Source organism: Meriones unguiculatus, chromosome 19, assembly GCF_030254825.1.
Source record: "Meriones unguiculatus strain TT.TT164.6M chromosome 19, Bangor_MerUng_6.1, whole genome shotgun sequence".
Classification (NCBI taxonomy): domain Eukaryota; kingdom Metazoa; phylum Chordata; class Mammalia; order Rodentia; family Muridae; genus Meriones; species Meriones unguiculatus.
The window spans coordinates 44,289,215-44,304,809 of NC_083366.1; the positions used below are offsets into that span (position 1 = coordinate 44,289,215).

The window sequence follows — 15,595 nt, forward strand, 5'->3', positions numbered from 1 at the left end:
TCTTGTATGTTTGTGGACATCTCTTTCTTTAGGTTGGGAAATTTTTTTTCTATGATTTTCTTGAAATTATTTTCTGGACCTTGGAGCCTGGAACCCTCTTCTTCAATTCCTATTATTCTTAGATTTTGCTTTTTCATGGCGTCCTTGATTTCTTGGATGGTTTGTGTTTGGGATTTTTCTGATTTTTCTTTTGCTTTGAGAGAACTATCAATTTCTGCGAGTGTTTCTTCAGCACCCGAGATTCTCTCTTCCATCTCTTGTATTCTATTAGTGATGCTTATCTTCGTGGTTCCTTCTCTTTTCTCTAAGTTCTTCAGTACCAGGGTTTTCTTGGTTTGTGTTTTCTTTATTGATTTTAATTCTGTTTTCATGTCTTGCAACATTTCCTTGATCTGTTTGAATGTGGATTCCTGTGTCTCCAAGATGGTCTCTATTTTTTTGTTTGTTTCCTCTTTTAGTGCCACTACTTCTGCCTCCATTTGTTTGGCTATATTTGCCTGTGTTTCTTTAAGAGCTTCGTTCACTTCGTTTTTCTTTGTTTCCATTTGGGAGGCCAAATCTTTGAGAGATTTATTTGTTTCCTTTCTGTTTGAATCTGTATAACTATTTCTCTGAGAGATTTGTTGGTTTCCTCTTTATGTGCCTCAAATAACTGGATAATCACAGCTTTAAAATCATTTTCTTGTGTTTCTGATGAATTGCAGTGTGCAATAATTTTGGGGGTTGCCGGTGAAGCCATGATATCTTGATTTACATTGGTTGTGTTCTTTCGCCAACCCCTGGACAGTTGGTTATCCGTAGTGTTCACTGTCTGTTTCTGGCTTCTGCAGATCAGACTGGTTTTTCTCTGGTGTCTGGAGAATTCTTCAGGAAGATGGGGGAGGTCTAGTGGTTTCAGTGTGTGCGTTTGTGATTCAGCTATACTTGTAGAAGGAAAGTTCACAGGTGCAGAAGGGCAAATGTGGGGTAGCGTGTGTTTGAGTGTGTGCTTGTGGGTGTGTCCTAAGGAACAGTGTGTTGTAGAATGAAGAGGCCTTCAGTGTGTGAGAGGGGTGCTTTGCAGCCACTGAAGGTGTTGCAGGCGTTAAGGGATCGCAAGCGCTGTTGAAGAATGCAGGTGCGTATTGATTTTGCAGGTCTGCAGGACTTTGGTGGCTATTCAGCTGGTTTTCTGCCACTGAGGGGTTGGACGGCCCATACAATCACTGGCTGGGCAGCCCTGTGTAGTCAGTGCTGCCACGTGCAGACTTGGGATCCAGGAAGGATTGTACTGAGGATCTGAGTCTCTGTGGCTAGCACTCTTTGGGCATGTGCTCTGGCGGGGTGGAGTTTCTGGCAGTGTGTGCACTCCTGTGAGATCAGGTGGTGGTGATAGTAGGGGGTATGTTCCAAGTGTTCAGGGCTCAGCGAGAGGGCACTAGGTGGGGTGTGGGCTCCTCTGAGTGGTGGCGTTCAGCGGGTGGTTACAGCTCTCCGATGCTGCTGAGGGGTCTGGAGCCCTGCCTTCACAGTCTTGGGTCCCAGGCACTGAGCTTTAAGGCTTTGAGATCCAGGAAGGATTGTATTGTGGATCTGAGTCTCTGTGGTTGGCGCTCTGTTTTGGGGCCTGTGCTCTGGCATTGGCAGTGGGTGAGCTCCTCCTCGAGTGTGGTGTTTTCCGGGGGGGTGTGTGCTCTGGCTGCTTGGGACGTGAGCTGCCCTGTGCTTCTTGTGGTGGTCTTGCAGCAGGATCGCCTCAGCGGGATGGGGAGAGGGGATGCTCCACAGGTCCTGAGGTCCCTGGGCAGGGCCCAGGTGGGACGTGTGTCTGAGGAGGGGGGGTGTTCTGCTGGCAGTTACAGCTGTCCGCTGCGGTAAGGGGGCCTGGAGCTCTGTCTCTGCTGTCTTAATCCCCAGGCTGTGAGCTCTGCACTCAGCTAGCTGCCTGTGCAGGTTTCTCCTTGCTGTGAGCTCTGTTCTCCTCCATCTTGGAACTCCTGGAAATTATTTGTGATTGTAAAGTTTTCTTTTTGTAATCTAGGCTTAGGGTAATTTTCTCTTTTCAGTGTGAATGTGAGATTCACTTAGAGATAATGTATATTTTCTGTGCATATGTGTATATGTGTGTATATATTTTTTTGTATATTTGTGTGTGCATATATATATATATACATATGCATATACAAATACATATACAATGTATATGTATATCGGACTGTATGTACTTGGGACAGAGAGAGAATTCACAAGTGTTTGTGACAGTTACTTTGTAAAATTTCCAAACATAAAATTAAAAAATGGAAGAAAACAATCCCCAAATCTATGGAAAAAAAAATAAGAATACAAACACCCAAGAAGATTTTCGAAGACAAAACAGGTTAGAAGAGGATAAATCTTTTCATTGAGCATTATAATCAGGTCATTATGATGAAAATAACATTTCCTTTGACTACATTAAAATCAAGTAGAATACACCTGTTTGGGCATGGCAAGAATAAGTCCCTTTACTTATGTCAGGTAGCTTTAGACCTCGCCTCCTGCATTCCTCAAAAAGACATTCACTTTATGAGAAGACATGACAGCCTGGTTCCCAAAACTGTGAATTTAGAGGTTATGTATTATCTCCTCTCCAGTGATAATTCAGCATAAAATTGCACTTGCAGTAGAAGGAATTTCTGGGAATAAAATTACTGGAACTTGATTTAAATATTACTCAGAAAGTGCTAATGAAATTAAGAGAAGAAAGGGGAAAAAAGACATGAGAACAAGGCTCATGGGAGGTCAAATGTGGCAAGATCTGCACTGTGACCAATCTAGGATATCCAAGGAAATGCTGACTAGACAGAATGTGTGGGAGATATGAGCAGCAAAATGTCTGTAAACAGAATAAATGGGGTAAATGATGAGACACTGCTTTCCACTTAACTCCCTACTGCAGGAAACAGATGTCTGAGATGGACAGCATATGTGGTAAAATCAGCAGGTTGACTAATAGTACATTCCTGAAATATGTTAGGCAGGACCTGAGGACATCTTAAAGGAAAAAGCCATGTCAATTTGCCAGGAAGACTAGAATTCCTGGGTATCCAAAATCACTGGGGCTAAAGGCAATAGTGGAAGAATGAGGAAATAGATCAGGGAACCTAAAACTTGTTTTTGGGAGAGGCAATTATGTCTGCCTCCCAGAATACTGTATGTACATCTCCCTCACATAGATAGAAGTGCTGGTTGGAGGTGAAGCAGGAAAACAAGCTGCACAAAAGGTTTGAAATATGTTGCTTGAGGCTGTGCAAGTTATGTTGAATTGTGGCTGAGGAAAGGGTAGTCTGTGGGGAGATTATTCACTCAAACTTGAGTCCTTTCCTAAAATGCTGTTGACAAATAAACAATTTTAAGGGATTAAGACCAAGCAAGAAATTGTGGATAAATGGAACACAACTGGAGGTGTATTAAGCTTAGCTGTTCTGAATTTGACCTGCTCTTTCTTGACCCTTAGCAAGATGCCAACTCTTCCCTGATCATATGTCACAGTCACATGTGCAGCAACCAAAAGAGATCATAGAGCTGTCATTAGGTCATAGGCTTAGAACAGAAGTGATGAAGCCATCCATGCTAACCCACACAACTGTGTGCTTTGGAAGGAAAACAAAATATACATTTGGAGCTTGTCTATATTGTGCAACACCAATGCTAAGGCATAATAAATGTCTACTTATATACAGAACCAGAAAGTGAATTTATGGTTTCCTAAAGCAGATACTATTTGTCTACAGAAATGGTGAATCTCTATAAAGCTTCCATTACATATAAACAATCTCTCTACACATTATTATTTGGTGAGACATCAGGAAGGATACAAATAAGGCTGTTAAATAATTTATAAGAAAGAATATACATAAAGGTGAATGTACCTGTAAATAAACCACGTGTTTATTCAATAATATCCCAGATTTCAGATTGAGTTCATTTCATAAGACTGATTTGAAAGATGGGTTTCTGAGGCCACTTACAAAGAGCCAGCCACTGAGTTCATGTCCTGTCAGAGACAGTTCCTTACTATGGTACCCTTACTATGGTTAACCTTACTATGGTAACAATTGGATATTGAATTGCCATGAGCTACATCTGAGCAGGGGTTCTAGGTTATATCCATGAATGGTCCTTGATTGGAGTATGAGTCTCAGGAAAAGATCTCTGTGCCCAGGTTTTTTGGTTCTGTTGCTCTCCTTGTGTAGTTCCTGTCCTCTCCAGGCTCCACTATCTCCCCCTTCTTTCATAGGATTCCCTGCACTCTGCCCAAAGTTTGCTTAAAAGTCTAACTCTATTTTGAAACACTGCTGCATAGAATCTTTCAGAGGCCCTCTGTTTTACGTTCCTGTCCTGTTTCCTGTTTTCTCCTTCTTCCAATATCCATCCCATTTGTCATTCTGAGTGAGGATTGATCATTCACACCATTCTTGCAGCTGTATCTTCTTTTCAGTGAGCACCAGAACTAAATAGTTGGCCTAAATGCTTTAGGCAGCATGAATTCTCTGTTAACAGCATGAAGAAATTGCTTGGCATTGAGGTGGAAAATTCCTCTATGTTGAGTGGCTACCAAAATCTGTCAGCCACAATAGAGTTGATTTTGGAGAACTGTCATCAGTGTTACTATGACCAAAGTTCTAATTCTAGAAGTAAGCATATAAAACTATTTTCACTAGGGTAACAGCAGCACAACAGTTTTTAGTACAATGAATTTCTGATATAATTAATACCGATTCCAAGAAAAGAATCCATACTTGGTATTTTATGAAAATGCATATTCATTACCTTGAAGGTCCATAGTATCTAGAGAGAATTTTAGAGATTTTTGTTTTTGTTGTATTTAAATATATATGATGTCTTCTAAACTGACATTCAAATATCTAAATTAAACAAGTGGTTTATTTTAACACTCATCTTAGGTTTTAAAGAATCACTATTCACAGTATTTAGTGATTACTGGCAGAGATTCATAATAAAACCATTGACAATTTATTAATGCTGTGTCGTGGTGTTCGAATATTCAATAAGGAATCCCTCTCTGTCCATAAACATTATGAAGGAGATTATAGAAAAATATTAGAATCCAAGGAAATAGAAGTAATTATGAACAACATTTATTTCCTGATCATTTGTCATCAGGCTGCTAAGATGGCTTCAGAGATATCAAAACTATCTTGGACAGGAATCATGACGCAGGAAGAAGCAAAGGGAAATCCCCCAGAAAGAGATAAGTATGTGATAATAAATCTGTTAACATTCCCTGGAGTCATACAGACATGGTTCACGTATGAACATGACTTCTTGCTGTCGCACGGCTATGCATACCCTTGGGGCTTATCTGCTAGTATATATAGTAGGAGGAAACAAGCTGAATGCATGAATCCAGTGAAGCAGCTCACCAGAGTCAGCACTCATCCTGCTTGGGAACTCCTTAGCGATGGAGCTACCATTAAGTCAACTTCACTTCTGTAAGTGAATTTTCTTCTATGTCTCTCTATGAAAAAGATTCAATGAAATTGTTCATTTAGTTTGTTTTAATGAAGTTCTTAGGAATCTTTGATTTTCAGTCTGGTATGAACAACTACTTGTTCATAGTCTTACAAACAAAAATATACCAGCGTAGATGTTCTTACATCTTTTAAAATTATTTTCTTGAAAGGTATAATACAAGTATACAAGAGTGCAGGGAATTTTTTGTTTTTAAACTTCGTGGTGGATATCATCATTTTGGACACTGATGGAACATAGATAGCACAGTTTATCTGTTTGCTTTCTCTACATATTTGACAATAAATAAAGACATGGTTACTAATACAAAAGATGAAGAGAATGCTGTCCTAAAATACAAAGTCAGTTTGGAATTGCTAAGTTATACTGGTGTTGATCTGGAATCATATGAATGATGGGTGAGATAGAAAGACCTGGAGGGAACTGGAGTTCCACAAGGAGAGCAACAGAAGCAAATAATGTGGGCACAGGGGTCTTTTCTGAGACTGATACTCCAACCAAGGACCATTATTGGATATAACCTAGAACCCATGCTCAGATGTAGCCCACAGCAGCTCAGTCTTCAAATGGGCACCGTTGTAAGGGGAACAGGGGCTGTCTCTGACATGAACTCAGTGGCTGGCTCTTTGATCATCTCCCCCTGAGGGGGAAGCAGTCTAACCAGGCCACGGAAGAAGACAATGAAGCCAGTTGTGATAAAACCTGACAGGCTATAGTCAGATGAAAGGTAAAGAGGACCTCCCCCCTCCCCTATGAGTGGACTGGGAGGGGGCATGGGAGGAATAGAGGGAGCGAAGTGGAAATGGAAATGGATGAGGAAGGATGCTACAGATGTGACCCAAAGTGAATAAATTATAATAAGTAAATAAATAAAAATTAAAAAATCTTCAAGAGTTTGGTAACTGAAAATTAGCTAAAACTCCAAGATTACCACATCATCTTAATAAGGGCTTAAATATACTATTTCAGAATTAATTTCAGTTGCAAACATTTGTAAAATTAAGAAGCACTCCTGAAACAGAAGTAATGGGAAATGATTTCCTTCTCAAATTGCTATAGAGAAAAACATATTAACTTGCCTATGTACTGTCAGTGATTATATCTATCATACAAGACATACAACACCAAGTCATGTAGTAAAGAAAATTTCAGACAGATAAAAGTTTTTTTAATCAGTTGAACCTTGAAAACCTCAGATTAATACATTATTCCTAAGTGTCTCTTGTTTTTTTTTAATTTTTTATATTTTATATTAATCACTGGTTAATATTTTGTATCCCAGCCGTAGCCCACTCCCTCATTTTCTCCCAATCTCACCCTCCCTACCTAGTCTTCTCCCTGTCCCTTTCCTAATCTTGTTTCTATGTAGCAGGGACACTCCTGCTTTTGGTGATGTCAAACCTACTGCTGTGGGAGAAAGCTGCAGCAATTCCTGCTTGTCATACTAAAGAGGGAGGCTGTATGGAGCCCCTTGTGGAAACATTTAACAATGCCCTCAACAGAGCTGAAACAATCCATAATCTTGCTGACCAAATGTATGAAGAATTTGTAAGTACCTCAACCTTCATACTAATGATTGAATTGTACTAGAACCTGAGACATTAAGCCTCAAACTCAAATATCAGAAAATATAGCATCATTGGTAAAAGACATACCAACTACTGATACATGGAAAGGGTCAATTGGACAGTTTCATAAAATGTCAATGAATCTAATGATTTCTCTACATTTTCTCTGGTTTTGTGAAGAAAAAAAAAGAAAAGAAAAACAAAACCCTATACTAGAGACCTTTACAAATATGACTAGGGAGTGAATTCTCATTTCCTATTGTTACATTCAAGGAAATGAATTTCAATTGGCCAAGTTCAAATAGGGCATTTAAGATATTTACTCTAAGTGTGGATGGTGCAGTGAACTATATATTTGTAACACAGGTAAACTAAAGCATGTGAAGAGGCAAGAATAAAGGAAGAAAGAGAGAAAGAAAGAAAGAAAGAAAGAGAGAGAGAGAGAGAGAGAGAGAGAGAGAGAGAGAGAAAGAAAGAAAGAAAGAAAGAAAGAAAGAAAGAAAGAGAAAGAGAGAGAAAGGAAAGGAAAGAGAAAGAGAGATAAAAGAAAAAAGGAGGAAGAAAAGAAGGAAGGAAGGAAAGAAGGAGGGAAGGAAGGAAGGAAGGAAGGAAGAAAGAAAGGAAGGAAGAAATCCAGATTTCTAAGAAGTCCATTAATACTAATTATTGTGGTTTAAGAATTTATAGTGTTAGAATTTGTCCAATATCAGGGCAGAATTAGAAGTATATCTGTTCATTTCAGGCTGACTGATACACTTCATTTCTCAAAGTCAGGAAATCCAAAGGAAAAAATAGACAAACCTTCAATATGATGTACATCAAGAGAATGTGATTCTGTTTGAAATAAACATGTTTTTATGTTGTTTTTTTTCTGACTAGATGTTATTTTTGTTTCCCTTAACATGACTCAGTTCCGCAATGACGGCTCTTCCAAATATTTTAGGAATATTGTAAGTACCTAACTTCTTTCCAGTTGCTACCCAAAGAAGCCTCATGCCAATGATTGCAACCTAGATAAGAAAGCATTACAGTGTATTATTTATTTCTTATTCTTAACTGACAGTTTTTCAACTTCTTAACCTTCACAATAATTACTAACCTTTCATGAGTTAGCTGATTATTAGAAATAAATAAGATACCTAAATTATATATTTAATACAATTTGATATTTCATTAATCATATAATCACTAATGGATTAAATAAATTTAATATTTTCTTATTTTGGTCGCCTAGAGTTTATTTTAAATAGTCTATCTTTCATTAGTAATTTTGTAACAACAAAGACACAATTTCATTTTAAAAGTATTAAAATCATAATTAATAAAAAAATTTTAAAAAACTATTAAAATCTTTGTATTACACAGCTATGTATTCAATTAATAAATTTATGAGTCTTATACCTGAGTAGGTCAATATCAGTATTTACAGAAAGAAAAACAGAAAGATTAATAAATATGCGCTATGGCATCCTGCTGAAATACTAGAGAAAGATGATAATTAAAACATTTAGTTCTTAATAAATTTACCTCTTTCAGTGTTTGCCTTCCAAATGGTAACTTTTAGAAAAATTAGGAATACAGGACAATAAGAAGTTGTTTAAAAGTTTGGTGAAGAGCCAAATTAAGATGCAGATACATGAGTGTAAGAATTAGTTGATGGTTAGTTTCTTAATTTCTTAATATTGGTTTTTATGAAGTTTTATGATTAAAATTTAGATATCCAACAACTACATTAATATTCTGTTAATGAAGTCATTTCTATAATTTCTGAAAAGCAACTGACTTTTTTTAAATTATTTTTTTTAATTTTTCATCAATTACACTTTTTTTCATTCTGCATCCCCCCATAAGCCCCTCCCTCCTCCCCTCCCAATCCCACCCTCCCTCCTCCCTCTGCATGCATGCTACTCCCCAAGTCCACTGATAGGGGAGGTTCTCCTCTCCTTTCTGATCTTAGTCTATCAGTTCACATCAAAAGTGGCTGCATTGTCCTCTACTATGGCCTGGTAAGGTTGCTCCCCCCCAGGGGGAGGTGATCAAAGAGCAGGCCAATCAGATTATGTCAGAGGCAGTCCCTCTTCACATTACTGTGTAACCCAATTGGACTCTGAACTGCCCTGGGCTACATCTGTGCAGGGGTTCTGGGTTATCTCTATGAATAGTCCTTGATTGGAGTATGAGTCTCTGGGAAGTTCCCTGTGTTCAAATTTTCTGGTTCTGTTGCTCTCCTTGTGGAGACCCTGTCCTCTCCAGCTCTTACTGTTTCCCAGTTCTTACATAAAATTCCCTTCACTCTGCCCAACAGTTGCCCATCAGGCTCAGCATCTGCATTGATAGCCTGTAGGGCAGAGGCTTTCAGAGGCCCTTTGTGGTAGGTTCCTAGGTAACTAACTAACTAAAATGATTTTTGTTTTTTATTTGCAGCTTTCAAAAATGATGAAGGAGGATTATCCTAATTACAGTGCCAGAAATCACTGCCACTCCAGGATCACGAACCCTCCAACTTGGGGAAGTGAAAACACAAATATTGCAGTAAGGAAATGTCCTTGTTTTATACTAGGTATATATACGTGATATATAACTAGGAGTAGTATAGTTGGAACATGAGGTAGCACTATTCCTTATTGTCTGAGAAAGCACCAGATTGATTTCCAGTGTGGTTGGACAAGTTTTACATTCCCACCAGTAATGGAGGAGGGTTCCCTAGAGCCTCTCTAGCATGTATTGTTATTTGAGTTTTGATCAGAGCCATTTTGATGGGTGTACTGTGAAATCTCAGGGTTGTTTTGATTTGTATTCCCTGATGACTAAGGATGTTGAGCATTTCTTTAAGTGTTTCATTGCAATTCAGTGTTCCTCTATTGAGAATTCTCTGTTTAGTTTTGTACTCCATTTTTTAATTGGAATGCTTGGTTTGTTGCTGTATAATTTCTTGAGTACACAACAAGGACATTTTCTCAACCATTTTCATAGCAGCTTTATTCATAAAAGCCAGAACCTGGAACCAACCCAAATGTCCCTTAACGGAGGAATTGATACAGAAGTTGTGGTACATTTAGAGAATGAATACTACTCAGCAATTAAAAACAAAAAAAATCATGAAATTTTCAGGCAAATGGTGGGAACTAGAAAAGATCATCCTGAGTGAGGTATCCTAAAAGCAAAAAGACACACATGGAATACTCACTCATAATGGGATATCAGACATGTAATATAGGATAAACATACTAAGATCTTTACAAATAAATATGTTAAGCAAAAAAGGAGGACCCTGGATAAGATGCTTAATCTTCATTCAAGAAGGCAAATGGGGTAGACATTGGAAGAGCAAAAAAAGAGTTAGCAGGACAGATGCCTACACAGAAAAAACTCGACCCAGTTAGGTATCAAAACAGATGCTGAGAATCATAGCCAAACATTGGACACAATACAGAGAATCTTATGAAAGAAAGTGGAGATAGAAATACCTGGAAAAGACAGGAGCTCCACAAGGAGAGCAACAGAACCAAAAAATCGGGGCACAGAATTATTTGCTGAGACTGATACTCCAGGCAAGGACCATTCATGGAGATTAACCCAGAACACTTGCACATCTGTAGGCCGTGGCATTTCAGTATACAAGTGGGTACCCTAGTAAGGGGAGCAGGGGCTATCTCTGACATGAACTCAGTGACTTGCTCTTTGATCACCTCCACCTGACAGGGGAAGCAACCTTACTAGGCCAAGGAAGAAGCCAATGCAGCCAGTCTTGTTGAGACTTGATAGGCTAGGTCAGATGGAAGGAGAAGAAGACTTCCCCTATCAGTGGACTGGGAAGAGGCATGGGAAGAGAAGAGGAAGGGAGGGCAGGATTGCTACGGCAGGATTGGGAACAAATGAGGAAGGGAATGAGAGAGGTGGCTACAGCTGGGATATAATAAATTGTAATAAATTTATAATAGATATTTAAAAAGAAAATATATCAAGGTGTGTTTCCTTAATGTACTGTATTTTTGGCTGTGTTGGTTTTTCAGGAATTATGATAGATGCAGTAAAAATGAATACAGAAAAAAATGGACATAAAGTATGAAAAATTACATTATATTCTTGATAAATTATGAATAAAATCAATTAACCAGTGATAAGGTAGATTCTTAAATAGTCCATTTAGAAGTAGATATTTTAGGATAGATTTTCAGTGTAATTTTCTTAGGATCTTTTAGGGTGTTTTTAGCTAAATTGTCTGTTTATAATTATATACACACTCTTATGTAATTGATGAAAATGTAGCTGTATTCATTACTTGTTGTTAATGGTTTCCCTTTGGTGACTTTCTAAATAACTGAATACTATCACTTCTATTCTTGATTTTTAAATCTTTCCTGGTTCTATATTTATTTTATATTTCTCTTTGTCTCCTCATTTTTCTCTATGCCTTAACCAAATGCCAGCTAAGCAGAATAGTCCTGTGAATTCCTAATATTATAGTCCTAAGTATGCAACAATGCTCTAATTCATGGTCATAAGGTCTATATATCATAGTAGTTCTATTTATTGTTGCAATCAACTTCTCATTATGATTCCATGTAATAACATAACAGAATTTTATTTAATTTGAATACTATATGACAACTGTAAAGGAAAATAAAGACAGAGGTATGATGAAACTAAACATTTCTTCAGAGGTAGAATTTTGCTAGAAAGTCAAAAAGCAATCTATTAGCATTGCTATATTTGAACTTCACAAATAATTTAAAGGGAACTGGTGATATTTCAGTAAAAAATAAAAACAAATGGCAATTTTGAAAAGTTTTTCAGGACATTTACACTTGAATGGAATTTAAGAATCCAGGTGGGCACATCAACCAATTGCAGATCTCAGTCTGAATCACATGACAGCATGCGACTATCTATTGTCATCAACATTTGCCTGCTCTTTCCTTCATGCCACTTACATCTTCATATTCCTATTCTCATTTTCATGACCACTGGGGAAACTAACAAACATCAATAAAGCAAATGATTTAAATCAGATATGAACATCAAATCCTGGAGAGGCAATATGCTGTTTTGATTGCTGTTGATTCCATTATTAAATCCAATACTGTGTCATGGTTCTTAACCTATACATGGCAACAAAATTCCTAGTCTGTCAGAGGCAACAGGAAAGCCCATTCATGAGTACCATGCTCTCTTCATTGTATCTTTGTTCTAATTTCTTAAATTTATATAGAAATCATAAATGTGTACATTAATGAATGTCATAAATTATTGGGTGTGTATGAATCTCAGAGTGAAAATGATTTGAGCCTCTTACACCTGTCTCTTGATATCTCTATTTCCTTAGTTAAATCTTATTGGTCTCTATTGAGTCCCAGAAAGACCTGTTTTATCAATTGATACACAAATAACCAATAATAAATATCACACTAGAGCTGAGGATTGTAGAATTTCATAGGGAGAACAAAATATCATGACCTAATCTCAGAAAAAAATACTAATTTATTTTCATAGATAATACATGGATTGTTTAAATTTTTACCTTTCCACACCATGGAATATCTTTACAACACGGGCCATATAGCATTACATGAAAAAAACTATTTCAATGAAATTATTTTAATGCGATAAAATAATGTTTCTATTGTGTTTCCTCAGACTGAAAAATATTTAAAAATGCTGATCAATTTTGTGGGTGCCTGGGATGCCCCTCTGTACTATCTGGTGGTTGAACTGAGTGCCATGGACAATGTTCCTGAAACTACCCTTTCAAAAGCCAAAGAGATTGAAGAGAACAACAGAGAACTCCTGGATGATCTTAGATGGATACTCACCAAGGTGAGAAAATTTCCATTAGTTATTCTCATTCATAAAAGAGGTGGGTTGTCTAAATTAATATAAATGGAAATACCTCATATTTGCAGACTAAATTGCAAATATCTGATCTTATGGATAATGTTCTCCTAAGACAGTGGTTCTCAACATGTGGGTCAGGACTCCTCTGGGGGTTTAAGGACCCTTTCATGGCAGTTGCCTGTCAGATATCTTGTATATCATGTATTTACATTATGACTATTTCCAAAAATCACAATTATGCAGTAGCAACAAAATTATTTTATGGATGGTGTTCGCTAGATCTTGGGAAAGTTGAGAACCACTGGACTTTGAGATTGCTGGCAGCTCCAACCTTCTCAGAGATGCTTATCATCACTACCACTCTGGGGATCATTATTAAACACAACTGTTACTATTAAGCGCTTAGAGGACTCCTGTCCTGGATAGACTGAAAGAGCTCAGTTCCTTTTAATATAGTCATCTCTAGGCTTTGTATATTAAATCACCATCTGATACGCATTACAGGTCAGATTTTCATTCATAAACTTTTTGGAAATGAATTTAGTTGAAATGTATAAACAAATGTTGGCGAATATCAGCTTCTGTGATATACAAATGACATGTTAGAGTGTCCTAAGTGAGAAACTGACACTAGCTCTTCTAATGTCGCAGAGTCAAAGTGAAACTTTCTACTTTCCCTCTGTTTCTGAAAAGAAGTACTTACTTGGCTGTGATCCATTGCATATTAGAACAAATACATATGAGTCTTGATTATACTTCCTAAAAGATGAACTGCTGGACAGTCTCCTGGCCTACATAAATGAAAACCCATACCTTTGATGGAAGCAGTACATTTCTGAATGTATTTTTCTGATTGCACATATAAGAAACAAGGAAAACTAACAATATACTCAACAAGTAACTGTTATTTTGATTTTTAGGACTATCCCACAGAAAAGACACAGGAAAATTTCCCAACCTGGAAACATCTTCCATACATAAAATCAAATCTCAGAAATGATAAGTTTTTGGCAATATTTAACCTTTCCAACTGCCTACGCTCAGATATATACTTCACTCTATTTCATCTCAAAAAACTAAAGTGTCGAATGACCAACATCTGTTTTGACACCTAACCTGTCTTGAGTCTCAACCATGTCTGCTTCGGAGGTGGTCCATGACAGTTCATCGCTGAGAAGTTTCTTCTAATTTTATACCTTTTAAATGTATCTGTGGGTATAATCTGTCTCTTTTTACATAATTAAAAGCTTTTTCTTTAGAAATATCCAATACCCTATTTTCTTTTTGTTCAATGAATAAAATGCCTATCAATAAAGTTACGTTACCCCAATCAAATTTATCACAAACAATAGATGTTAACCTTAAAATAAATGTATGGTTTACTTCAATAAACTCATAGAAAAGTAGGAGGTTATTATCAAAGTGTAAAGCTCTAATCCATGTATATTAACAAGAAATATAAGCCATAATGCTTCATGACATCCAGACTGAAAAGCACGGTTCACAGTGAGAGCACAGCCAGTCCAGTCCAATTGCTGTTTGACTCCACAACCTCAAAAAGACTTGGAGGGAAGGAGACATGAAGAGGATATAATAAAGACAGACTCTATGCATAAAATTTCCAAAGAAAAATTATTTTAAGATGCAAATGTCAGTTAGTTAAATCTCTGCCTCCTGTTTCATGTTCCCCATTATAAATTTGCTCTTCCATAGCATTATCACACGTATGTTCTGCAAGTTTTCATTTCTTGGTGTGAAGAAATATGATGTACAAGTCCCTCCAAGATGTAGAGTGTTTATAAGCTGGATAAAATGCAGAATTGATATTGTGGGCATGTATACCTTTCCAAAAATGTATAGATTCAAATAATTTCATCCCAAATATTAGTGACATTTTTCCTACTGTTTGAAAATGCAATGTTAACATTATATGGATTATTAGAGACCTCAATGGCCAAGGTAACTGACAGACAAGATCAATAGAATGTAAATGTCATACCAAATTTCAATTTAAATTATAGTCATAACAAAAAATATCCACAAAAGTTGGTTAGCAAATTAGTAAAGATCCATGAGTAGAGAGAGTTTTGAAGGAATGAAAATGGAATGTAGTGGCATAACAACTTAATGTGGAATAATGGAACAGTAAATTTAAATTTGGATGCATGATGTAAGAGAACTGTAGAATACAGTATAGGTTGAGGGGCAACTAACATTAAAGACATTTCCAGAAACTCATGTGGACCCGTACTACTGTGTAAGCTTCCATATGTGTATACACACACACACACACACACACACACACACATATATATGTATACATAAATTAATAACAAAACAAAATACAAACAAACAAAACAAGGTAACAAAAAAGCACTATCTTAAAAATACATGGCCTCTTGGAGTTAGTAACCAGTGAGGTCCCATAGATCCCAAACACAAAAGGCCCTTGGTTATTTTCTAAAACTTGATAATAAAATCTGATTCCTGAGTATTCCACACACTTGAGTCATGGAGCAAGGAGAGATCAAGCTACAAAATGGACATGGATGCTTCGTCATTACTGCTGTGAATGCTGCAAGAAGGGAAAAGTACTCATCTGGCATACCCAGACATGAACCCTGTGAGCTACAATAACTGTCTGCCTGGCAATCTATGCCCATGGGTGCAATAATAAA

The 15,595-nt window shown here is 37.1% G+C and overlaps 1 protein-coding gene across 1 annotated transcript; it reads left to right on the forward strand.

The window, feature by feature from the left end:
• Nucleotides 1–5,443: 5,443 nt before the first annotated feature.
• On the forward strand, nucleotides 5,444–14,032 carry LOC110565642 (prolactin-8A9-like). Its single transcript, XM_060372520.1, has 6 exons — nucleotides 5,444–5,474; nucleotides 6,884–7,062; nucleotides 7,994–8,032; nucleotides 9,507–9,614; nucleotides 12,720–12,899; nucleotides 13,838–14,032. The coding sequence occupies exons 1-6, from the start codon at nucleotides 5,444–5,446 to the stop codon at nucleotides 14,030–14,032; spliced, it is 732 nt and encodes a 243-aa protein (XP_060228503.1).
• Nucleotides 14,033–15,595: the final 1,563 nt, after the last annotated feature.